At 42.0% G+C, this 26,628-nt stretch overlaps 1 protein-coding gene across 1 annotated transcript; it reads left to right on the forward strand.

Annotated features, from left to right (window-relative positions):
- npm1b (nucleophosmin 1b) lies at positions 1-26,628 on the forward strand. Its single transcript, XM_046295652.1, has 11 exons — positions 1-80; positions 382-464; positions 1,212-1,331; positions 3,072-3,165; positions 3,295-3,386; positions 3,520-3,578; positions 3,859-3,937; positions 5,272-5,370; positions 22,846-22,956; positions 24,018-24,092; positions 25,374-26,628. Exons 1-11 carry the CDS (start codon positions 29-31, stop codon positions 25,425-25,427), a joined length of 918 nt encoding a protein of 305 aa, XP_046151608.1. The 5' UTR covers positions 1-28; the 3' UTR covers positions 25,428-26,628.

A 26,628-nucleotide genomic window follows, 5' to 3' on the forward strand; every position in this document is an offset into this window, starting at 1 on the left:
GAACAGAACAATAACATTCAGGGGGAAAATGGCGGAGGATAGCGTCCCAGATTTAACCAGACCTCAAATGTATTTATTTGGTGAGCACGTCTGTACTGCCACGATACATTTCAGTGCACAGTTAGTAATTGCAGACATTTGTACTTTGTTACATAGCTATAACTCTCCCAAACACACCAAATGTCTATATTAAGCTAGCAATGCATATGAGCTTCTCGCGCCAATTCAGCAATACCCTCTTTTGTTTGCAAGCTAGCTAGCAAGCTAGCAGGCTAGCTATCTTAATTTGTTATCAATGATACTGTTACGTTTCTGTTTTCAATGTAGAATGTCTACAGCTATTTGCTTAGAGTTTGCTAACCTATGTGTTGTGAACATCAGGTTGTGCACTCAAATCGGACAAAAAGGAGTTCAAAGTCGAGGTGGAGGACGATGATGCGGATCATCAGCTGTCACTCAAAGCAGTAAGATTTTGATGCCAGTTCTGAGATCGAGTTTCCATTACAGAATATCATAATATTGTAGCTAGCTAGCTACTTGGCCAACATTTCATCATGGCGTTTTAAAACAATAATAATGTATTAGGTCGTGACAACTGATGCATTTCACTATGCTACAACTAACGTTACTGTGAGGTAATTTAATTTTAATAATTCAGCTAGCTGTATGTTCTTAAATATTCTTCATCAAGTCCATTTATTTTGACACTTTCTGCAGTATATTTGTCTTTGCACCTGTGCAGACTGGCACCTGTTAAATAATTTCTTTTGACAAATACAATGGAAACTTGTATTTTATGTAATGGAATATCTAGTCTATTTCACCTGTTTCCCTTTTGTTTCATTACTTTTGTAAAATAACAGAAATCCCTTTGTACCAGTACACCACAATACCAAGTTCACCTTTGTCAACATAATGAGTAGAGATTTCTACTAGTCACAGTTCTTTGATGTGTATTTAAAGAAATAACATATTCATCAGCAGACAATGTTTCTCTTTGTTTTCTGCTCCTTTTCCTACCTTTGCAAATGACCCTGTTCCTCTCCTCTAAATAGATATCCACATTGTAACATTCTTTCAGTCACTCCCTATTTGCCACCAAGCAAAGATGGTGATTGACAGACAAATGAGGGAGACTGGAGGGTGTTGGCGTGTTCCAACATGGAAAAACATACAATATCATATCTGTGAAACAGCTGTTGGTGTTACAGGTGTGCCTGGGTGCGGAGGCCGAGGATAAGTTTCACACGGTGGAGATCGAGGGCGTCACATACGACGGAAAGACCACCAAAATTCCACTGGCTGTGCTGAAGCCGTCCGTGCTGCCCTCTGTGAGTGTTTTAGAATGATGAATCGCCCTAGTTCGTGCTCTTACTCACCTTAAGCTTTAGGAATGTTCTTTTAACCCTGTCCCTTATTCCACTTTTGTAATAGCGAAAAACACTCCACTCCATTACCATGCAATTACTCAAATAACGTGTTGTTACTGTAGTAATTACAGTGTTTCTACACAGATGCTACAGGTATTTTTGGCCATGACCCAAGTCACAACACTGGGCTGGATTCAATGAACCACACAACCTATTACTATCTTTCCTCACGCTACATTTGTGGCTATAGAGATGGCGACCTACGCTTCTTATTTAGTAAATATTTTCTTAACTCTATTTCTTGAACTGAATTGTTGGTTAAGGGCTTAATCATTTCACGGTAAGGTTTTCGGCGCATGTGACAAATACAATTTGATTGGATTATGACAAGGCCATGCCAGTGATGGGCTAATTCTCCATGATGTCAGCCTGGTTTCTCCTAAAGCAAAGATGGGCAACTTTGATGGGGGTGGGGGCCACAAAAAAATCTGAACTCATGTGGGGCCGCAGTGGCTTGGGGGTCTATGCACCCACATCTATACCCACACATGCAGTCAGAGCCAGCCCTAGCCTTTTGGGGACCTAAGTGACATTTTGGGGGTGGCGCCCACCAAAACAATTTATAATAATAAAATATTGCCGTTTTAAAGCAAGTTTTCTATAATTCTACACATTTTAACATAGGGCGGAGAAAAAGCTATTTTATAATTAACTTCATACAATTCTACAAATTTGTCCATGGAGTGGAGAGAAAAATGTGCAGTTTTACAGCTAATTTCCTGCAATTCTACACATTTTGCCATTGGGTGGAGAGAAATCTTTGCAGTTTTTAAAATGATATCTGAGTGAGAGTGACTAACAAAATCAATGGGGGGCCCCCAGCTAGACTAACTTACCAATAAATAAAAAGTGCTCTGACTGACACAAGATAAAAAAGTGATGTACAACCACATTTCAAAATTGCAGCTTGTGTATTCTAATATTCTAACTCTCGGCAGTAAGTTGAGATCCTGACTGAATTCCCCCAAAACATTTTGTTTTTGGGGGGGGGGATTGAGCCACGATCCTAAAAAAAGGCCGCTAGTCGCCCATCCCTGTCCTAAAGTAATCCAGTTTCTGCATATTAAATGGAAAAATCTGACTGCCGCCCTGATCCAGAGGTCCAGAGAACACTGTCGCCGTTTCTGACTTCTATTGTTGTAACATGCTTGGCTTGTTGGCTGCTGCTGGGCTTGTGTGTGTTTTGGTTCTGATTCAGGCTTGAAAACACTAGCTGTGAGTGGATAATTGCGTCACTTTATGGAAGTTATCACTACCTGAACACTTCAACAGTAGTTACTCTAATACCTACACCTGTGTTTTGTTTGGTTACCATCACCACCAGAACAATGGCCTGGCACTTAGGAATTCACATTCACAACCGGCTGCACCCACAACTTTTATATTTAACAAGCAGATACAAGTGAATAGATGTTTTGATTTTAATATGGTAATACATTAATAGAGCATTTGATAAGACCCTTTTGCTAGCAGATCCATGGGATTCCTTCCCCGTGGGAAAAACACTAGTTTAATGTACATTCTCTGATGTCATTTGTGACGTACTTCTACGTTTGATAGTTTCAGCTGCTCATAAATGTGAAACAATTCGACATATTGATCCTTTTGTTCCACATTTTAATGCTCTCCCCTGTTTGGCAGGTGAGTTTAGGAGGGTTTGAGATCACCCCTCCAGTAACCTTCCGTCTCCAGTCTGGCTGTGGACCAGTGTACATCAGTGGACAGCATTTTGTCAGTGAGTGACTCTTTTATTTGCAGTCTGCTGGTTTAGTTGTTTGCATACTCTCTTCGGGCTTGATATAAGGTGACGTTGTGGCAGTACAAGACATCAGCGCTGAATGCATAACCTAATCTCAACTTGTAGGTGTGAAGGACTCTGATGAGGAAGAGGAGGAAAACAACACATCACCTGTGAAGAGGCTGTCAAGCTTGACCTCAGGCAAGCGTCCTGCTCCGGTATGTTCCTCCTGCTGTGTTAACTCATGCAACAGGCACATAATGGGAGAAATATATTGTATTGTATTCAACTGCATACATCAGGCCTTGTTAACAACAGTTTTACATACATTGTGTTTATTTCCCTTTGCAGAAGAAACTGAAAATGGAGTCAGATGATGATGATGATGATAGCGATGAAGATGACGACGAGTATGAATGTTCGCTTTTTGTATTTTTGGTTGTTTGGTGTGTCTTGCGTCATGTGCTTTTGATGGGCCACCATTAAGTCCTTAATGGTGGCCAACTGTAGCTCAGTTGGTAGAGCATGGCGCTTGTAACGCCAGGGTAGTGGGTTCGATCCCCGGGACCACCCATACGTAGAATGTATGCACACATGACTGTAAGTCGCTTTGGATAAAAGCGTCTGCTAAATTGCATATATTATTATTATTATTATTACAAATAGATGTTCTTATTCTATTCATTGTAGTGATGATGACGACGATAGTGATGAAGATGAGAGTGAGGTGAAGGTACAGAAAGTTCCAGCCAAACCAACCATAAAGAAAGTAAGCCCTGTTATTCTCTGTTCACAAACGTAGCGACCACAAGACCTTGACTAATGACACTGGGTATAGATGATGTACCTGATATGTCCACTAGGTGTCATGTTAGACAAAGACTTGTCCATGTAGACTAGTGCCAATAGGAGATCCAACAAGTAGTATTATGTCATCTTAGATAGCTAGGATTGTGACACATAACACCAGACCTTGGAATAGACACAGGATAAGATGTTTCACAACATAATGTAAAATGTTTTAGGCATATTTTATTGTCTTACATCAAGTCTCATTTGTTGTATTGCGTATCAGTGTCAAAGACCATTTTGCAAATTCTTGTAAGTCTGGTAAACTAGACATGTTTCTAGTGCTCTGATTTGCACTCGCTGACCGGCGGCCATTTTGCTGGAGACGAAGCGGGGGAAACTTTTTCATCTTGTTCCCTCTAGTACCCATCTGGTTTTTCAAGACTAAAACACAGGGTCTGCGGGTATAATGATCGGATTTCTCCTCTGTAATCTACCTGAACACTCACTGTTTCACCAGCACCGTGCAAAGTGAGACGCAGTAAAGACAACTTGATTAACACAGCCCACACGTCTAGGCTTGGGAATTCCCATTTCCTTAACCCCCCGCCCCTGCCCCCTCTCCTCGATAACTTACCTAGGTCTACATGTCCTGTCCCTCTGTCCTCCTGCTGTCTATCTTTCGCTTTTATCCCTCACTTTATTCTCACACACCGCCCCCCTTCTCTTGTCCAACAGTTACTCATCGCACCTGGCGTTTTTCTTAGAACAGTGTGTGTGTTTGTGTGGCTGTGTATCGTTGTTTGTGATTTGAACTGTGCCAGGCCGAGAGAGATGAAAGTGAGGCAGATGCACATACCTGATGTGTGCACTGATTGTAGCCCCAGGGGCAGATGACAGCTGAGCCTTTCTGTCACCTGTTGATTTATTCTGCTATCCCCTCTACAGACACACATCTTTATTCTACTTCCTCTTCTTTTCTTTGCTCTCTTAACTCTTTGTCATGCTCATACTGCATTATAGTGATGAGCAGTGACAGCATGGGTATTAATACGCTTCCTGGGTTGAAACACTGAGAGGATGGCGAGCATACTAATTACTGTTCCCCCAATACACTATTTGACTAATTTCCCTCCTTTTGAAGATCTGACTGAAGTAGTTTATATAGACAGGCAGGCAGTCTATTTTGACAACGGCAACACGTTTTTGCTGTCAACATGTCGTCATCCCAAATTAAAAGATTAGTGGAAATTGGGTTTTCTATTTTGTATGGTGCTTCCTGCATGTCTCCTAACTAGTTCCGTTGTCTCTCAGAGCCCGGAGCCTTTGGGGAAGAAGCCGAAAAGTGTGACATGGGCGCAGAATGGCTCTCCAGGGAAACAATGGGGACCATCAGCTAAACCTCAAACCAAGGTAGGTCAACTCCTCCTTACACCTGTTTAAAACTCTTTAGACCAACATGAAACCAGAGTAATTACTCTCATCCATATGAAGCACTGGTGTCTGCTCCCAAAAGTGGTATTTTCATTTGGCTGGTGAATCGTAGAGTTTTCGATCTATGGGTAGGCTGGACACCTGACATTTTTAACAATGTTTTTTCTGATAAAAACTAGTTCATTGCATCCGCCGTGGAGCCCAGTTTCATAATATTACCATATGTCCCAGCTGCTTGCCGTAGTTTTGAAGTAATCACGGAATAAACAGGCCTTATTTTAGGGCATTTTTCACCCTGCCAGCTCCTATTAGTTCTATTGAGCACCAACTCGCTTTCCGAACGTTCTATTTCCAGCTTATTGTTTTACGTCACAATGTCTGCTTTGCTATTGTTGGCAATGAGACCTGCCCACGTTGCTGGTAGTTCAAATCTAAACAACAACTAAAAATTACTCAGGGAATTCTGAGGTCGTCCCATTGTTTTCTATGAGGGAAATATAGGTATGTCTACCTATTTCGCCAAATATCTCGCAATGTGTATATTTTCCTTTTTAAAAATAAATTGGACAATATTTTAATCATGAGAATCTCCTCTTTCTAATTATGTAAGGCTGGGCAGTGTATTCCATTGTCATCAAACGCTACACCAAAAATAGAAGTTAGAAGTTACAATTTTTTCCTACTTCCTTGTTATGCAGACATAAGCACACTTGACACCTTCGAGGTGCGGATGTTTACTTTCTACACAGGTTGTTATTTTTCAGTTTCGTCCTACGAACAGATTGTAGTGGTAAAATAAAAAGGGATACATTTTTTGGTGCCATTTAGGCTAAATGGAATTCTAAGGTTCACTCCAGTCAAAACAGGCACTGCCAACGTTCCATTCCATTCATTTGCTATGGGCGCGCACTAGTGTTCCAGCTTAGCCAACGCTCTTTTGACATTTTTCAGCCTTGAGTGAATTTTGACTCGTTCTATTGTCCAGCCTACTATTGGATAAGATCATGTGATTCCAAAATAGGCCTGGAGCTGAGGAGGCAAGGAGAGATTCCAAAGAGTTGTTTGTGGTTAGGCAGTTCCAAAGCAGACAGTTTAAAGGAGCAGTTCCAAAGCAGACAGTTTAAAGGAGCAGTTCCAAAGCAGACAGTTTAAAGGGGCAGTTCCAAAGCAGACAGTTTAAAGGGGCAGTTCCAAAGCAGACAGTTTAAAGGAGCAGTTCCAAAGCAGACAGTTTAAAGGGGCAGTTCCAAAGCAGACAGTTTAAAGGGGCAGTTCCAAAGCAGACAGTTTAAAGGGGCAGTTCCAAAGCAGACAGTTTAAAGGGGCAGTTCCAAAGCAGACAGTTTAAAGGGGCAGTTCCAAAGCAGACAGTTTAAAGGGGCAGTTCCAAAGCAGACAGTTTAAAGGGGCAGTTCCAAAGCAGACAGTTTAAAGGAGCAGTTCCAAAGCAGACAGTTTAAAGGGGCAGTTCCAAAGCAGACAGTTTAAAGGGCAGTTCCAAAGCAGACAGTTTAAAGGGGCAGTTCCAAAGCAGACAGTTTAAAGGGGCAGTTCCAAAGCAGACAGTTTAAAGGGGCAGTTCCAAAGCAGACAGTTTAAAGGGGCAGTTCCAAAGCAGACAGTTTAAAGGAGCAGTTCCAAAGCAGACAGTTTAAAGGGGCAGTTCCAAAGCAGACAGTTTAAAGGGGCAGTTCCAAAGCAGACAGTTTAAAGGGGCAGTTCCAAAGCAGACAGTTTAAAGGAGCAGTTCCAAAGCAGACAGTTTAAAGGGGCAGTTCCAAAGCAGACAGTTTAAAGGAGCAGTTCCAAAGCAGACAGTTTAAAGGGGCAGTTCCAAAGCAGACAGTTTAAAGGGGCAGTTCCAAAGCAGACAGTTTAAAGGAGCAGTTCAAAGCAGACAGTTTAAAGGGGCAGTTCCAAAGCAGACAGTTTAAAGGAGCAGTTCCAAAGCAGACAGTTTAAAGGGGCAGTTCCAAAGCAGACAGTTTAAAGGGCAGTTCCAAAGCAGACAGTTTAAAGGGGCAGTTCCAAAGCAGACAGTTTAAAGGGGCAGTTCCAAAGCAGACAGTTTAAAGGGGCAGTTCCAAAGCAGACAGTTTAAAGGGGCAGTTCCAAAGCAGACAGTTTAAAGGGGCAGTTCCAAAGCAGACAGTTTAAAGGGGTTCCAAAGCAGACAGTTCCAAAGCAGACAGTTTAAAGGGGCAGTTCCAAAGCAGACAGTTTAAAGGGGCAGTTCCAAAGCAGACAGTTTAAAGGGGCAGTTCCAAAGCAGACAGTTTAAAGGGGCAGTTCCAAAGCAGACAGTTTAAAGGAGCAGTTCCAAAGCAGACAGTTTAAAGGGGCAGTTCCAAAGCAGACAGTTTAAAGGGGCAGTTCCAAAGCAGACAGTTTAAAGGGGCAGTTCCAAAGCAGACAGTTTAAAGGAGCAGTTCCAAAGCAGACCGTTTTCCAAAGGCAGTTCCAAAGCAGACAGTTTAAAGGAGCAGTTCCAAAGCAGACAGTTTAAAGGGGCAGTTCCAAAGCAGACAGTTTAAAGGGGCAGTTCCAAAGCAGACAGTTTAAAGGGGCAGTTCCAAAGCAGACAGTTTAAAGGGGCAGTTTTAAAGGGGCAGTTCCAAAGCAGACAGTTTAAAGGGGCAGTTCCAAAGCAGACAGTTTAAAGGGGCAGTTCCAAAGCAGACAGTTTAAAGGGGCAGTTCCAAAGCAGACAGTTTAAAGGAGCAGTTCCAAAGCAGACAGTTTAAGGGGCAGTTCCAAAGCAGACAGTTTAAAGGGGCAGTTCCAAAGCAGACAGTTTAAAGGGGCAGTTCCAAAGCAGACAGTTTAAAGGGGCAGTTCCAAAGCAGACAGTTTAAAGACAGTTCCAAAGCAGACAGTTTAAAGGAGCAGTTCCAAAGCAGACAGTTTAAAGGAGCAGTTTAAAGGACAGGGAGCAGTTCCAAAGCAGACAGTTTAAAGGGGCAGTTCCAAAGCAGTTTAAAGGGGCAGTTCCAAAGCAGACAGTTTAAAGGGGCAGTTCCAGACAGTTTAAAGGGGCAGTTCCAAAGCAGACAGTTTAAAGGGGCAGTTCCAAAGCAGACAGTTTAAAGGGGCAGTTCCAAAGCAGACAGTTTAAAGGGGCAGTTCCAAAGCAGACAGTTTAAAGGGGCAGTTCCAAAGCAGACAGTTTAAAGGGGCAGTTCCAAAGCAGACAGTTTAAAGGGGCAGTTCCAAAGCAGACAGTTTAAAGGGGCAGTTCCAAAGCAGACAGTTTAAAGGGGCAGTTCCAAAGCAGACAGTTTAAAGGGGCAGTTCCAAAGCAGACAGTTTAAAGGAGCAGTTCCAAAGCAGACAGTTTAAAGGGGCAGTTCAAAGCAGACAGTTTAAAGGGGCAGTTCCAAAGCAGACAGTTTAAAGGGGCAGTTCCAAAGCAGACAGTTTAAAGGAGCAGTTCCAAAGCAGACAGTTTAAAGGGGCAGTTCCAAAGCAGACAGTTTAAAGGGGCAGTTCCAAAGCAGACAGTTTAAAGGGGCAGTTCCAAAGCAGACAGTTTAAAGGGGCAGTTCCAAAGCAGACAGTTTAAAGGGGGGGCAGTTCCAAAGCAGACAGTTTAAAGGGGCAGTTCCAAAGCAGACAGTTTAAAGGGGCAGTTCCAAAGCAGACAGTTTAAAGGAGCAGTTCCAAAGCAGACAGTTTAAAGGGCAGTTCCAAAGCAGACAGTTTAAAGGGCAGTTCCAAAGCAGACAGTTTAAAGGGGCAGTTCCAAAGCAGACAGTTTAAAGGCAGTTCCAAAGCAGACAGTTTAAAGGGGCAGTTCCAAAGCAGACAGTTTAAAGGGGTTCAGTTCCAAAGCAGACAGTTTAAAGGAGCAGTTCCAAAGCAGACAGTTTAAAGGGGCAGTTCCAAAGCAGACAGTTTAAAGGGGCAGTTCCAAAGCAGACAGTTTAAAGGGGCAGTTCCAAAGTTTAAAGGGGCAGTTCCAAAGCAGACAGTTTAAAGGGCAGTTCAAAGTTTAAAGGGGCAAAGCAGACAGTTTAAAGGGGCAGTTCCAAAGCAGACAGTTTAAAGGGCAGTTCCAAAGCAGACAGTTTAAAGGGGCAGTTCCAAAGCAGACAGTTTAAAGGGGCAGTTCCAAAGCAGACAGTTTAAAGGAGCAGTTCCAAAGCAGACAGTTTAAAGGGGCAGTTCCAAAGCAGACAGTTTAAAGGGGCAGTTCCAAAGCAGACAGTTTAAAGGGGCAGTTCCAAAGCAGACAGTTTAAAGGGGCAGTTCCAAAGCAGACAGTTTAAAGGGGCAGTTCCAAAGTTTAAAGGGGCCAAAGCAGACAGTTTAAAGGGGCAGTTCCAAAGCAGACAGTTTAAAGGGGCAGTTCCAAAGCAGACAGTTTAAAGGGGGGCAGTTCCAAAGCAGACAGTTTAAAGGGGCAGTTCCAAAGTTTAAAGGGGCAGTTCCAAAGCAGACAGTTTAAAGGAGCAGTTCCAAAGCAGACAGTTTAAAGGGGCAGTTCCAAAGCAGACAGTTTAAAGGGGTTCAGTTCCAAAGCAGACAGTTTAAAGGGGCAGTTCCAAAGCAGACAGTTTAAAGGAGCAGTTCCAAAGCAGACAGTTTAAAGGGGCAGTTCCAAAGCAGACAGTTTAAAGGGGCAGTTCCAAAGCAGACAGTTTAAAGGGGCAGTTCCAAAGCAGACAGTTTAAAGGGGCAGTTCCAAAGCAGACAGTTTAAAGGGGCAGTTCCAAAGCAGACAGTTTAAAGGGGCAGTTCCAAAGCAGACAGTTTAAGTTCCAAAGCAGACAGTTTAAAGGGGCAGTTCCAAAGCAGACAGTTTAAAGGGGCAGTTCCAAAGCAGACAGTTTAAAAAGGACAGTTTAAAGGGGCAGTTCCAAAGCAGACAGTTTAAAGGGGCAGTTCCAAAGCAGACAGTTTAAAGGGAGCAGTTCCAAAGCAGACAGTTTAAAGGGGCAGTTCCAAAGCAGACAGTTTAAAGGGGCAGTTCCAAAGCAGACAGTTTAAAGGGGCAGTTCCAAAGCAGACAGTTTAAAGGAGCAGTTCCAAAGCAGACAGTTTAAAGGAGCAGTTCCAAAGCAGACCGTTTAAAGGAGCAGTTTAAAGGAGCAGTTCCAAAGCAGACAGTTTAAAGGGGCAGTTCCAAAGCAGACAGTTTAAAGGGGCAGTTCCAAAGCAGACAGTTTAAAGGGGCAGTTCCAAAGCAGACAGTTTAAAGGGGCAGTTCCAGACAGTTTAAAGGGGCAGTTCCAAAGCAGACAGTTTAAAGGGGCAGTTCCAAAGCAGACAGTTTAAAGGGGCCGTTCCAAAGCAGACAGTTTAAAGGGGCAGTTCCAAAGCAGACAGTTTAAAGGGGCAGTTCCAAAGCAGACAGTTTAAAGGAGCAGTTCCAAAGCAGACAGTTTAAAGGGGCAGTTCCAAAGCAGACAGTTTAAAGGGGCAGTTCCAAAGCAGACAGTTTAAAGGGGCAGTTCCAAAGCAGACAGTTTAAAGGGGCAGTTCCAAAGCAGACAGTTTAAAGGAGCAGTTCCAAAGCAGACAGTTTAAAGGGGCAGTTCAAAGCAGACAGTTTAAAGGGGCAGTTCCAAAGCAGACAATTTAAAGGGGCAGTTCCAAAGCAGACAGTTTAAAGGAGCAGTTCCAAAGCAGACAGTTTAAAGGGGCAGTTCCAAAGCAGACAGTTTAAAGGGGCAGTTCCAAAGCAGACAGTTTAAAGGGGCAGTTCCAAAGCAGACAGTTTAAAGGGGCAGTTCCAAAGCAGACAGTTTAAAGGGGCAGTTCCAAAGCAGACAGTTTAAAGGGGCAGTTCCAAAGCAGACAGTTTAAAGGAGCAGTTCCAAAGCAGACAGTTTAAAGGGGCAGTTCCAAAGCAGACAGTTTAAAGGGGCAGTTCCAAAGCAGACAGTTTAAAGGGGCAGTTCCAAAGCAGACAGTTTAAAGGAGCAGTTCCAAAGCAGACAGTTTAAAGGAGCAGTTCCAAAGCAGACAGTTTAAAGGAGCAGTTCCAAAGCAGACAGTTTAAAGGAGCAGTTCCAAAGCAGACAGTTTAAAGGAGCAGTTCCAAAGCAGACAGTTTAAAGGTGCATTTGTGGTCTAGGCTTCAAAATAAACTCATGGAAAACACATGTTCTCTGCCAGCTAGTTTAGAGAGAAGAATCTTAATAACAGTGTTATGCTGTTGAACATGAAAAATGGAAGATATCTTTCAGCATATAGGAGTTGTGATGCGCATAGAACATACACATCAGCTGTTTGTTCCATGACATTGCTGTTCATGGGGGACAGTATAGAAAATCCTGCATGCCCTAGCCACATATATGTTAAGTTTGTCACAAGAGACTACATTTTCTGTAAATAAATCGTATTAATACCTATGTATTTCCGTAGTAGTTACACAGTCACATTTGAATGTTCACAATAAGACATGGTTATTATGTAAGAGGTGTCTGCTCATAAGACCACTGTTCCAGAAGTACTTGCCAAACCTTCAACAAGCTGCATTTAATTAAAGAACTGCAAAAGAATGTGATTAATCCAAGTAGCAATTAGCTCAAGACTGGTGCTTAATTACTCAGGTGGAATTTCTTGGACAGCGGCCTTACAAACCCGAGGATTGAACTCTCTCTGTGTTAAACAAACACATCTGACCCCTGAACACGTTTCCCAGGATGGGGTTTAAGACCACGACCTCTCGGCCTGACCTACCGTTTTGAGTTGCAGACCACCTTTGAAGCCAAAACACCCCTCCCTCCCACCTTTGCAACCTTCCCCTCCTTAAGAATGCCCTAATCAGCCCCTCCACCCACCCACCCACGTAGTCCCCCAAATGAGTCTAGCTTAACTTGAAACAGTAGCAGTGACCTTTTGTCGCAGTCATTTCTCTCGTGTTGACATAAAATAGACTATAGACTCGAACAGCTACAGGTTGTTTTCGCCTTAATCAAATTACAAATGTACTTAAATGAATGTATGTGAACCTCTCATTTAGATATTAAAAACTTCATAGCAGTGTCTCAAAAATTCAATCTTATTTTCTCTCTAACAATGTGTCAGGAAAGACGCCTTCAACACTTCCTGTCATGGCAAGAAATGATCATAATCCTCACAGCACGTTGTTTCGGACTGAAAACTGTACCCTTTGTACGTGATGTCAGACACTAATGCGGTGAGATGAGGTGAGGTGAGACTTGCTATGCTAATCACCCGGGGTGGTGCGTAGCCCTCGGGGCAGCGTGCGGTATGGTAGAGCAAACGCTTGCTAATCTAGCTAATTCTGTAATGGCCACTGTTCACCACGTCACGACAGCTGTTGTTAAAATGCTAGTCGGGATTAACCAACAGGCTAACCTCCGAAACCTCCGCAGTGTTTTCCCTAAGTACATGGAGTAACCAGACAAATAAAGAAAATAGCCAGCCAGGGAGTTCTGGGATGGGGGGGGTTTAGTTTTCCTCCATTTCCGCTCAGCTGCCTGCAGCCCTGTTCAGTGAGCACGCAGAGTCACTCTGCTACAGAGCAGGAGGGGAGGGTCGAGGAAGGGGGACAGTGGGAGTTAGAGGCTGAAAGGGAGGAGAGTAGGGCCGAAGATGACGCATGGCCTCCTGTGTAGAGGCTGAGTGAGTATGGTTGAAGAGTTAGTATCATTAGCTTTTATAACCTTTAGTCTTTTTACTTTTATCATTTTTTGGAGAAGGTTGAGGCTTTCTCCACTACCAATTGTTCCTGCAGTGATGATTCAACATCTTCATCACGTTTTTTCACAATTTATCTGCCGGGAAAAAAACAATGTTAGCGATTCAGTTCCCGGCGTTCACTTTGAAGACCTGTTCAAAAAGAGGCATTTGTTTTTCAAACAACCCATCACTAGGCTACACTGACAAGTCACTTTAGAGATAACTGATGAGTCACTTTAGAGATCACTGACGAGTCACTTTAGAGATCATTGACGAGTCACTTTAGAGATCACTGACGAGTCACTTTAGAGATCACTGACGAGTCACTTTAGAGATCACTGACGAGTCACTTTAGAGATCACTGACGAGTCACTTTGGAGATCACTGACGAGTCACTTTGGAGATCACTGACGAGTCACTTTAGAGATCACTGACGAGTCACTTTAGAGATCATTGACGAGTCACTTTAGAGATCACTGACGAGTCATTGGCATGTCTTGACATGGGCTTTGAATCCTAGGAAAATAAAAAACAAGATCTTTGGTTTATTGTCCCGATGAGAAGCTATGGACATATAACTACGTTGTATGATTTCTGAATATCAAAGAGACATAGGAGATTTCCTTTATTCAGTCAGATCGACACCTTTTATGAACGAGCCAACACTTGCTGCATGGCTGGCTATATGAAACACGCAAAATAAAGGAAATTGTTTCAAAAAACAATAATTAAGTAGATTTCAACTCATCGTACACATTTTACATTACATGGGACGTGTAAATTCACTCACAGTAGACAATGAAGAAGCATCATGCTCTCCCTCCTCTGTAAAAATAAATTTGACTGCAAAATTAACCAGTACCGAGAGGCAGGACAGACAGCAGACTGACAAACCAGCAGTGTTCCCGTATCATCGCTCACTTTGTGACTGACAGGCGCCTGTCCTGTCAGTAGCTCACTAGAACATGCATATCGTTCATTCTAGCGGGAACAGGCTATATAAACTTTTCTGACAAGCGAATTGAATATTTTAAATGAAAAGAGGCCTAGTTAGTTTATGGAAACTAACTGGGCTTAGGGAAAACCCTGGCCTCCTGCCAGTTTAACCCCGCAGTCCCACCCTACCTAACCCCGACCCCCTTCCCTCAGCCACCCCTCCACCCCTCTCCACAGCCTCCTCACACCCCTCGCTTCCTGGACACACCTTCTCCCAATTGCTCTCATTATGAGTGTTTGATGTCAGGGGCAGCAGGCAGGTTTCTCCCAGAGGAAGCAGGCGTTTTCTTAGTGCAGGTGACTGGTCATTAGGGTGGCTCGTCAGATCCTTTGCCAGTACCTTTCTCACCATATTTATTAACTCTTTGTCCCGTTGTCCACGCTTTTTGGTTCCAGGAAAATGGGTTAATATGACTGTCATTTGAGTTTGTTGGTCTAAAGTTGAGTCATCTATGGTGTGTTAGTGCTTTTGATTGATGGAAGTTGAAGCAGGCTGCCTGCTCTGTGATGATGCCTCCGAGCAGACGCCACAGTCATAAAACTGTAAGATGCTCTGCCTGGGATTCTCCTGAGAAGACCTACATCATCAGTTTTGGCAACTGATGGACACCCAGTTCAATTTGCATCTGTGTCTTGCCAACCTGTTAACGATTATTTTAATCACATCTCAAATTTTCCAGATTTTTCAATTGTGCTGCTTGAAAAAGTTGAGAGAAAGAAAAAACATTTTTTTTTGTCTTGGGAGTCGGAAGTTTCTCAGCGAACCGTCTTTTGTCTCCTTACCCGGGCTCCAAAGCCCTCCTACAAGACACCAAAGGGACAATTACTACCTCACTCAGACTTAGCCGGCAGAAGTGTCATCATGACCATGTGTTTGAATCGGAGGCAAGCGATTACCTGAAATGCTAGCGTGCAAGTGATTAAGTCACATGGCCCATCTGTAATCAGTGTCTGGCGCAGATTAAACAGCATGCTCTGTCTATCTATCAGCTGTTTCAGGTCCACAGCTGTCCTTTGGAAGTGGAGAGCCGCCCCCAAATAATAAATACGCCGGACTTTTCTTGGCCGGGAGCCAGTGGCATTTTTTTTTTTTTTTAGAGTCGGAGGTGTGAGGGTGTGTGTGTATTTGTGTGTTTCTTTTGTCCTCTAATTTGATACCTTTGATCTGTGCGATGAATGCCGATTTCTGCGGAGGAAAGAGAAAATGATTGCATTCTCCAAAGGGAAGAAAAAAAGAACCATGGTCTTGTTTTTTAACCTTTCGGTTCAATCTACTTCTTAAACCCGTGTCTACTTTTGTAAAGAGGTTTCTTTATTCATCCCACAATCAAGATACTGTATCTAGTCTCTGTTATTATTTCAGGTAATGATCTGTGTTTACACATTACTTTCAATACAATGGTTTGAATTAGCAACAAGCCTCTTGTCACTTTCCGGATCCACACACTTGTTGTGGACACACACAAACTGATGTTGCCGTTGTGAGTCTGGGTGACATATAATTCGAACGTGTTAACTTTGAATATACTATCGTCATTGGCTCCCATCACCTCTTTAGCTGCTATCTTCACATCAGTTATTGTGCAGTTGAAGTCGGAAATTTACATACAGATTAGCCAAATACGTTTAAACTCAGTTCTTCACAATTCCTGACATTTAATCCTAGTAAAAATTCCCTGTCTTAGGTCAGTTAGTGTCACCAATTTATTTTAAGAATGTGAAATGTCAGAATAATAGTAGAGAGAATGATTTATTTCAGATTTTATTTCTTTCATCACATTCCCAGTGGGTCAGAAGTATAAAAACACTCAATTAGTATTTGGTAGCATTGCCTTTAAATAGTTTATCTTGGGTCAAACGTTTCGGGTAGCCTTCCACAAGCTTCCCACAATAAGTTGGGTGAATTTTGGCCCATTCCTCCTGACAGAGCTGGTGTAACTGAGTCAGGTTTGTAGGCCTCCTTGCTCGCACACGCTTTTTCAGTTCTGCCCACACATTTTCTATAGGATTGAGGTCAGGGCTTTGTGATGGCTACTCCAATACCTTGACTTTGTGAAGTGCACCAGTCCCTCCTGCAGCAAAAAAACCCCACAACATGATGCTGCCACCCCTGTGCTTCACTGTTGGGATGGTGTTCTTTGGCTTGCAAGCCTCCCCTTTTTCCTCCGAACATAACAATGGTCATTATGGCCAAAGAGTTCTGTTTTTGTTTCATCAGACCAGAGGACATTTCTCCAAAAAGTACGATCTTTGTCCCCATGTGCAGTTGCAAACAGTAGTCTGGCTTTTTTATGGCGGTTTTGGAGCAGTGGCTTCTTCCTTGCTAAGCGGCCTTTCAGGTTATGTCGATATAGGACTCGTTTTTACTGTGGACAGGTACTTTTGTACCTGTTTCCTCCAGCATCTTTTCGCACAAAGGTATGTTCACCTCTAGGAGACAGAACGTGTCACCTTCCTGAGCGGTATGACGGCTGCGTGTTTCCATGGTGTTTATAATTGCATACTAGTTTGTACAGATGAACGTGGTATCTTCAGGCGTTTGGAAATTGCTCCCAAGGATGAACCAGACTTGTGGAGGTCTACAATTTTCTGAGGTCTTGGCTGATTTCTTTTGATTATCCCATGATGTCAAGCAAAGAGGCACTGAGTTTGAAGGTAGGCCTTGAAATACATCCACAGGTACACCTCCAATTGACTCAAATTATGTCAATTAGCCTACAAAAGCCATGACATAATTTTCTTGAATTTTCCAAGCTGTTTAAAGGCACAGTCAACTTAGTGTCTGTAAACTTCTGACCCACTGGAATTGTGATACAGTGAATTATAAGTGAAATAATCTGTCTGTAAACAATTGTTGGAAAAATTACTTGTGTCATGTACAAAGCAGATGTCCTAACCGACTTGCCAAAAATGTAGTTTGTTAACAAGAAATTTGTGGAGTGGTTGAAAAACGAGTTTTAATGACTCCAACTGAAGTGTATGTAAACTTCCGACTTCAAATGTATGTTTATATCGAACATTCAAAACAACAAAGATCTTTTCAAAACCTTTTGACATCATGCACCATCATTTATTGATTAAAAAATATATATATTTTACCTTTATTTAACTAGGCAAGTCAGTTAAGAACAAATTCTTATTTTCAATGACGGCCTTGAGCACGGTTACATGTACACAATGATATGATTATTGTGCGTAGCCGGATTGATTTAATAGTTTGTTTAAAACCTTTACATGCTTTGCATGAAGAAATATTTCCATAAGAATCCTTTTCACATGAAAAATCTAAAATCAGGCTACTGATGGGACTTTTCATAAATGCAGAAAATCGCCAATTAAAATAAAACCTTCTACCGCAGTGGTCATGTTATTTTTGCGATACCGTTTTGATTCTCAGTTCTGACATATGGAGTTTGTATGTGAAAGCTCTTTCTAAGATGTGTGCTTTCAGTTTTTCCGAACTCACTTCACTCGTGCATCAGAGGGGGACGTTTGCGCTACTGGTCCTGGCTCATGTGCAGATCAAATACACCGCTGGGACATCGATTTAAGCTGTTTACATGTCCTAATAATTAGAGGGATTGCTCAGAACCAGGTGTTTTAATCGGTGTATGCTTACTTTGATTATGACCGATTTAAGATAGCAGAGTAAGGTGTTTAGTTGACTATTGCCATACTCGGCCTACTGCCATAATCCATTTTATATTGAATTATTAGTCTCCATGTAAACGTATTCATTAGCCTTTTACACCTGTTTGAATTGGCCTATATGGATAGGGCTAAGTTGAAATGTTTCTAACAGAGAAAATATGAAAAGCATGACCATCGTAGGAATTGAAAGAGAACAGATCATGGGGAAATTATAAGACCAAAGTTGAGGACACAACAGTTCACCTGACAAGACTGAATCCAAACACACTGTTAAACTGTTGATTTTACGTGAATTTTACATTTACTGTAATTTTTGTTTCATTTGTTGATAACAAATTCTGAAAGTATTCTGGATACATTCAGTAACATGATTAGAATATTCCTGGAAATTTTGGAGCAGATGCAACATAGACCAACACAGGTTCATTCTATTCAGAACAACCCAGGGCATGAAGCCATGTCATCATGTAACTGTACATCAAACATAGTAATCATGAACGTTGACACTGTACAGTGCCTTCGGAAAGTATTCAGACCTCTTGACTTTTTCCACATTTTGTTTTACGTTACAGACTTATTCCAAAATGTATTAAATAAATAAAAATCCTCAGCAATCTACACGGAATACCCCATAATAAGCGAAACAGGTTTTTCGACATTTTTGCTGATTTATTAAAATAAAAAACTGAAATACCTTATTCACCTAAGTATTCAGCCCCTTTGCTATGAGACTCGAAATTGAGCTCAGGTCCATCCTGTTTCCATTGATCATCCTTGAGATGTTTCAACAACTTGATTGTAGTCCACCTGTGGTAAATTCAATTGATTGAACATGGTTTCGAAAGGCACACACCTGCCTGTCTATATAAGGTCCCACAGTTGAAAGTGCATGTCAGAAAAAAAGCATGGAGGTGAGCAAGAACCTGATGGTCACTCTGACAGAGCTCTAGTATTCCTCTGTGGAGATTGGAGAACCTTCCAGAAGGACAACACTCTCTAGCACTCCACCAATCAGGTCTTTATGGTAGAGTGGCCCGGCGGAAGCCACTCCTCAGTAAAAAGCACATGACAGCCCTCTTGGAGTTTGCCAAAAGGCACCTAAAGACTCTCAGACCATGAGAAACAAGATTCTCTAGTCTGATAAAACCAAGATTGTACTCTTTGGCCTGATTGCCAAGCATCACGTCTAGAGGAAACTTGGCAGCATCCCTATGGGGATGCATGGTGGTGTCTGCATCATGCTGTGGGGATGTTTTTCAGTGGCAGGTACTGGGAGACTAGTTAAGATCAAGGCAAAGATGAGTGGAGCAAAGTACAGAGATATCCTTGATGATAACCTGCTCCAGAGCACTCAAGTCCTCAGACTGGGGTGAAGGTTCACCTTCCAACAGGACAATGACCCTAAGCACACAGCCAAGACATCGCAGGAGTGGCTTCAGGACAAGTCTCTGAATGTCCTTGAGTGGCCTAGCCAGAGCCTGGACTTGAACCCAATCGAACATCTCTGGAGAGACCTGAAAATAGCTGTGCAGCGATGCTCCCTATCCAACCTGACAGAGCTTGAGAGGATCTGCATAGAAGAATGTGAGAAACTCCCCAAATACAGGTGTGCCAAGCTTGTAGCGTCATACACCCAAGAAGACTCGATGCTGTAATCATTGCCAAAGGTGCTTCAAGAAAGTACTGAGTAAATTGTCTGAATACTTATGTAAATGTTTTTTATTTTCTATAATTTACCCCCAAAAATTACAAACCTGTTTTTGTTTTGTCATTATGTAGTATTGTGTGTAGATTAATGAGTTGGGAAACAATTTAAACCATTTTAGAATAAGGCTGTAACGTAACAAAATGTGGCAAAAGTCAAGTGGTCTGAATACTTCCCGAAGTGACTGTATGTGACATGAGTTTTATGATATGGTAATGTAATGGACAAGATGTAAGACATCAAAACGTTATTTATTATAATCCTCTTAATTTACAGCATTTCCCTCACTCAGACAATAAAAATGTGCAAAAGTTGCCCAATTAGCAGGAGGGATGGGGGCAACTTTTTATCACTTGCGGTGCTGAAGTTCAGAACGGCTGTCAGTCAAAACCCATACAGCCAGAGCTGTGATGTAATGTATAGAATTTTAATGTAGAGCCACAGCATTCCAATTTAGGCGTATGTGTAAATTAAAGGTGATTCTGATCAGTGCCCAAATCTGCCATTTTCAACCCGTACAAGTGTAAAGGGAAACCACTGTAACGTCAAGACGCTAATACGCACAACTGGAGAGGTAATATGATGTTCTTCACAAAACCCTGATAGGAGGGTTTGGGTCGGGTGCTGGTCATTATTTTCACTGTACTACGGTGCTGGTGCGGGTAAAAAGTTTTTTAAGGCAACCGTCAAGTGTTCACTAGGATCAAAAATGTTAGAAAATGGTCATAATAAAAAGCACTCTTTCTTTTAGTTATTTCTTCAGTCGTGTGACAGAAAGCCTCTCCAACAAGGTCCCTCTCCCCTAGTTTCAAACACAGCCCCAGCCGTCAATGAAACCCTGCAATCACAGTGGATTCCAGCCGGTCCGGCATGTAGGAACAGGCTCCCTGCTTGTGTAACATGCAGCCGCGGCGGCGTATGGCGTGTCAAAGTGTGTCACACTCACACACTCCTAATTGAGGACCTCTGGGGCCAAGTCCGCCCGGCTCTGGACACACCTGTAGCCCTGTTAATGCTATGTTGGCGGAGAGCTCTGTGAGGCTCACACACACTGTATGCACACACACATACACACAAAAAAAGGAAACTAGTGACATTTATGACAATCAAATGTCAGCTTACATAATTGCTATGAGGGGATAAAGTCTCTCACCACTATACAGGGCCTCTGATTTCGTAATATTACTCAATATTACTTCTCTTCCCGTACAAAAAAGTTCATGAGAAGTGTTCGTTGGTTGCTTTTCACACTAAGACATAGCGCAAAAACATTTCGCGAAACGTGAGCAAGCGGTCGCTGCTTTTCTCATGAGATAGTGACCCGTTTCACAGTGTCAGTCTGGGGGAGTTAACCTGCCACTGAAAAACAAATCTTTTTTCTGCTCCTCTTGGCAAACAACCCTCCCCAGAGCTCTGTTGCTCAACGCTAAAGTCTGGGCTTGCCCTCGACTGCTTGGAAGCAATAAAAGGATAATTTGTACCCACCATATTTGTCAAAAGGTGGTGTAATTAGGGTAGAATGTGGTGTGTGTTTGCTTTAATCCCCTTCCAGCTGGTTGCTCTCACCCCAATAGAGGAACCTTTCTCACTCACAGTAAATAGGTCAGGATAGGGGCTGGAACCAGTGCCTGAGCACAGCCTGGCCAATTCATGAGCTACAACCAATGACTTGATGCCAGTTGGGAATAGGGATGGGCATTTTAAATTATTTCACTATTCCAAATCATGATATTTTTCCTGACATCTGTTTTGTCGAAATTTTGTATTAAAACAATTAAAAATAACTTAATTGGAGACCTGCTGAGAGAGAGAGAGAGAGAGAGAGAGAGAGAGAGAGAGAGAGAGAGAGAGAGAGAGAGAGAGAGAGAGAGAGAGAGAGAGAGAGAGAGAGAGAGAGAGAGAGAGAGAGAGAGAGAGAGAGAGAGAGAGAGAGAGAGAGAGAGAGAGAGAGAGAGAGAGAGAGAGAGAGAGAGAGAGAGAGAGAGAGGCAGTGGCCGGTGTGTGGCACGGAGAAAGAGAGATAGTGAAAGCAGCCGGACTGACTTGCGCTAGGAGTTAGACAAACTTGTTGCTGCAATAGGTTATCCCATCTGTTAGTACCTGTCTTGACTGCATCAAATCATTGTAAAGAAACTAGCTAGCTACAGTAGCCAGTTAGTTAGCTAGCCTGTTAAACTCTGAGTGGTCGTTCTGGGCCCTGTACAGAGCCCGGTGAGAAAATGGTCAACAGATAATAGAAAGTGACATATCATTTGAAAGTTACAGGTCTTGTCTTTTTGGAAATCAAACTCAAATCTTACTGCCAGACAGGTGATATATTTACATCAATGGATAGGTAGAGACTTCAGCTTCCTCCTCATATATGTAAATCATTCCTTTACGACATTGCACAAGCCCTGCGCCTCCATTAGGTAAAAGGTCAGACATTTTTTAAATGTATTTGTTAAAATCCTTTTGGAACAGACATTGTTGACATATTTTATCTCAAACCTAGACCTTCAAATTTCTTATTCCACGGGGACAATTGGGGGACCCCACCCCCATTCTTAATTAAACTAAATTTCAGGGTTTTTTGGTCTGCTCTATCTCGGACTCTGTAGGAGTCACATTTGTTTCTGATACATTTATCTGAATCCCACAGTTCGTACCTCTCTAAGACCGAAGTGTACTTCATGGGGATAATATACAATATTATGCGTCGTCTATGAAATGCCACCAGTGGGAGTCAGAGTTTAACAGGCTAGGTAAAGTAGCAAGGCTAATTGAGGCTACGTTGGTTGATCATTTTTGCCTACTCCTTCTCATTTAGCCAACTTAATTCCCTAATTTTAATTCCATTTTGCATTGATTACAAATCTCCCACTTCACTTGCTACACATGGCCTCTGACTGTAGTGCCGCTGTGATTGGAGAGTAACAAAACGCTACACGTGTGAAATGTGTGTAGGCTACCGGTGGGTCTTCGTTATGGGGTGCACTCATACAAACAGTCATGAAACTGTTTATTTTTAATTTTTAAATGAATGTAATGGTCTATCGTTGTAGGCTATGTAGCAATTTTTAACAAAGCCTTTTCATTGTTAAAAATAGGCCCATATTTTTTTTTTCAGCTAAAAAATGAATACTCTCCCAAGTAATCGAATACTAACGTCCCCTTTAATTTTCAAATAACCATGCCCATCTCTCGTTGGGATCGTGCAAATGGCCTAGATGTCACTCATAGATACATTGACGGGATGTACTTGGAGGGTTTTGGCCAATGGACAGTGGTTTTCTTATAGGGCGGAGGAATACACTAAAAACCTATGTAGCCTACATTGAGACTAGTGCTTATTGACAGCCATCTAGACATAGCCTAAGTGTCAACCTTTCAGTTAGGCTGGTTAGTTACTGGAACAAGCACACCACTGAATGATACTGTGAATGATGTTGATCTTGTTTGACTTGCAGACACCAGTGGGAGGAAAAGAAAAAAGGCAGAAGGAAAAGTCTGGAGCTGGCCCATCCAATGTTCTCACCGTGCCCGAAATCAAGAGCAAGCTAGTGTCGGCAGCCAAAGAGGTAATACAGTTGTTTTCATGCTTCCAACATAAGAGCTTTGAGAAAATGCTGCTCCATATTTTAAAGGCCCAATGCAACAGATTATCACGATATCAAATCATTTATGGGTAACAATTTAGTACCTTATTGTAGTTGTTTTTCAGTTCAAATGCAACAAAAACAAAAACAATCAACAACAAAAAGCTATTCTTGAGCAATCATTTTGCTAGGACTGTCTGGGAGTGGTCTGAGTGAGCACTTATAAGAGGGGCCTAATGGGAGGGATATGTAACCTGAAAACCTATTGGCAGACATGTTTAGAACGCTCTTTGTTATTGGTCTATTAATTTATACCGCTTGGTGATGTCAAGCCAAAACCCCACCAATGTAAAAGATGCCGATTAGAAAGTCCTGTGTAAATTGTATTTCCAACCAGCAACTATCCGGAAATAATTCTGATCACATATTTTCGTCGTTTTACAGTGTTCATTTCATCAGCTGTTGTACTATATTATACAAAACACAGGAAAAACAGAATTTTGACTGCACTGGGCCTATTAGCAAAAGTCCACGGGTTATCGTTAATAGTGGTTATTCCTCCCTTTGCATGGTTGCAGACATAACATGACATAAACGCCATAGTTGTCTTGGTAACAAAAGTATTCTCTGAAGACAATTCAGCAGTACCAATTTAGGGAAAACGGATGTCCTGTTTTTCCCCTCTGAGGCTGCAGCGAAGCTTTAGTGGAACATATGATGCACCACTTCCAGAGTGTGTGCGAATAACCTCTGACCTTGCCAATGGCCACCAGGTCTGTTGTGGGGTACTGACCACTGGTGCTCACACAGCCAAGACGTAATACAGAGGGATTAGCTTATTGTCTTCTTCTCTTACAGCCACTTCAGACTGGATGGACCACACGTGTCAGCTTTACACCGCCACCTCATATTTGCCTCGTGTGAATGATACAGAATTGTAGGCTATACATGTTATGTAATATTGGTAATAATGTTGTTTTTCCCTCCAGTTTGATTTAATGTCTCACCCAGATTAAACATATTTACTGTCTCTTTTCCATCAGGGAAAACCTTTTCCAAAGACCGAGCAGAAGTTTGAAAACTATGCCAAAAGTGCTTTCAGGATGTCAGACAGAAAAGTAAGTATTTTTCTTGTCTTGGTAGTGAAATCGTTTTTTGTAGCAGCAGCATTGCAGTAGTTTAGATAATGATTGCCATTAATTGCTGAATAAATTTTTAAATATATAACACCTAGCTTAAAAACAAAATGTTTTGCCCACCGTGTCCCAGTTATTTCAGATAGTTTTGTTGCAGTGAAATATGTTCATGTTGGGTCTGCGGTCTCTTAAGGGATATTATGGGAGTAGACCTGCTGAGGCAAAGTCTTCCCCATTGATTTACTGCCGTAGTTCTCTACCAAGTGTCTTTTGTAGCCCTAATGAACGGACCGGAGGTATGCGAATGGTACCAGTCTCTCACATGTTCAAGGTCTTTGACTAAGTGAAGGAATATTTCTCTAGATGGATTTAGGGCTACTGGACTCTAGTACTACCTGTTCTTAGAAATGCTGACGTAACGCAGGGACTCTATGTACATTTAGGATTGTTTTTACTCACGTCATTGCAGCACCTAGTTGTAGTTTACTTGGAGTATTTAAGTCCTTTTATCTTCACCACATGGTGCCAAGATGGTATTCACTAATCACCATTATATCCCAGTTTAGTTTCTGGGAACAATTGGAACTGGAATGTTTACATCAAAAAGAAAAAAACTTTTAAATGGGAATGCGTGTGTGCGTTTATTGTGTGTGTGTATGTGCAAGAGTGTGAATGTGTGTGTGTGTGTGTGTGTGTGTGTGTGTGTGTGTGTGTGTGTGTGTGTGTGTGTGTGTGTGTGTGTGTGTGTGTGTGTGTGTGTGTGTGTGTGTGTGTGTGTGTGTGTGTGTGTGTGTGTGTGTGTGTGTGTGTGTGTGTGTGTGCGCTAGGAAGGGTCACAAACCAGGTTCTCTTTTTATTAATGAGGAAGCCTTTGAGATCCCACAGCCTGGCATGTTAAGGCCTCCATTAAGATTGTGCTGTCAGTAGCAGCAGTTGTTTGTGCAGGTGAAAACTCTATAGACTGCAAGGTGCGGTCAGGGGAGGCTTGATCCCAGTGTGTAGAACACATCTGTGGAAGCGATTTGGTTCCAAAGACTTTGAGATGTGTCAGACTCCTAGTCATTCTTTCTGGTATGTACTATTGCCCCCACCCAACCCCTTGTACCCCTAAATGCCGTCTCAGTTCATTGTTCCCCAGGCAAGGCGCCCACTAAAGGCATTCTGTAGTAAAAGTGAGTCATGGACTCATAACTCTCTGCTATGCAGCACGTCATTTGGATGCATTATAATTAGTCTCTCTCTCTCTCTCTCTCTCTCATACAGGTGGTTAGAGACCTCTGGAACTTTGTACAAACATTGAAAACAGAGAAGAAATAAGTAATTGTATTTCTTACAGTTACATTAGATACGTTTTGCTTTCTCTATGCTTTTATTTCCCCAAGAACATTGAAGGTGCAATGTTTAAACCCCTTACTAAGAGCATCAGTGAATACGTGTAACAATGTCACCCCTGCTAAAGAACTGGTTGTTAGCCTACTGTTGGTGCCCATCAGGATACCATAGGCCTTTGAACTATGGTGATGTTTTGACAACTGTTTTATATGTTAAATATGACCCAGCCTATTAAAGGAATAGTTCATACATCATTTTCAAATTGCATAGGCTGTTGTCTGTCGACCCAGTTTTAGGTGCATATGTGGGTTATTTAGTTCATTTCACCAGCATCTGGTTAGCTCAGTTAGCTAACCAGAGCTGGTTAGCATTCTTAGCATGTCCATTAGTATCATTTGTGGCAATGCTAGGATAAACATTACAAAGCAACCATATCACCCCAGAAGATGATCGGTAGTAATTAAGTGCATGATTTCATGACCGTTGCTTTGTGAAGTAACTGGGTTGATAGACGGAAGCCTAGGTAAGTTCGGAAATTCTGTTTTTATCATGTATTTTTAGTTAACTGTTCCTTGAAGGATTGTGTTTGTATAAATCCTGAAGACATTGTTGTTTGTAAATAGTCCGTACAATTAAATGTGCTATGATGGCAGCTTCAGAATAATGTAGATCTGTGTAATTATGGTTTTTCAATCTCCTCTGGTTCTGGCTTCTGTATTTTAGTATTTCGTGTTCATTTGAACATTTCTCTCTAGTTTAGCATTGTTTTTTTGTTTTTTAAAAATCCTGTAAACACGTTATGTTTTGGTCTTGTTATGTTCTAGCGAGGTTAGTTGTTAATACTGTACTGGAAAATATACTGCTAGTCAAGATCCCTCTTAAATTTGATGTCTTGGTAAGTGTATTGACTGTGGAATGATAAGACACTGTTGTTAACCCAATTATGAGTAAAAAGTCAAGAGAATAGAAATAGTTTATTAAAGACATTTCATCACTCACTGAGAAAAACGATCAATGAACCACATGCTCCATTAACTGCAATTGGATCTTACATGTTTATTATATTTGGGCTGATTTTCAGTTGCATGGTGTGAAAGTCGACAGGAGGAAGAAAGGCATTGGACAATTTCATGAGAGTACTTGTAATTTGATTTGCTATTTGAAGGATTCTTGATACGTACGATGC

The sequence above is a fragment of the Oncorhynchus gorbuscha genome, linkage group LG13, assembly GCF_021184085.1.
Source record: "Oncorhynchus gorbuscha isolate QuinsamMale2020 ecotype Even-year linkage group LG13, OgorEven_v1.0, whole genome shotgun sequence".
Classification (NCBI taxonomy): Eukaryota; Metazoa; Chordata; class Actinopteri; order Salmoniformes; family Salmonidae; genus Oncorhynchus; species Oncorhynchus gorbuscha.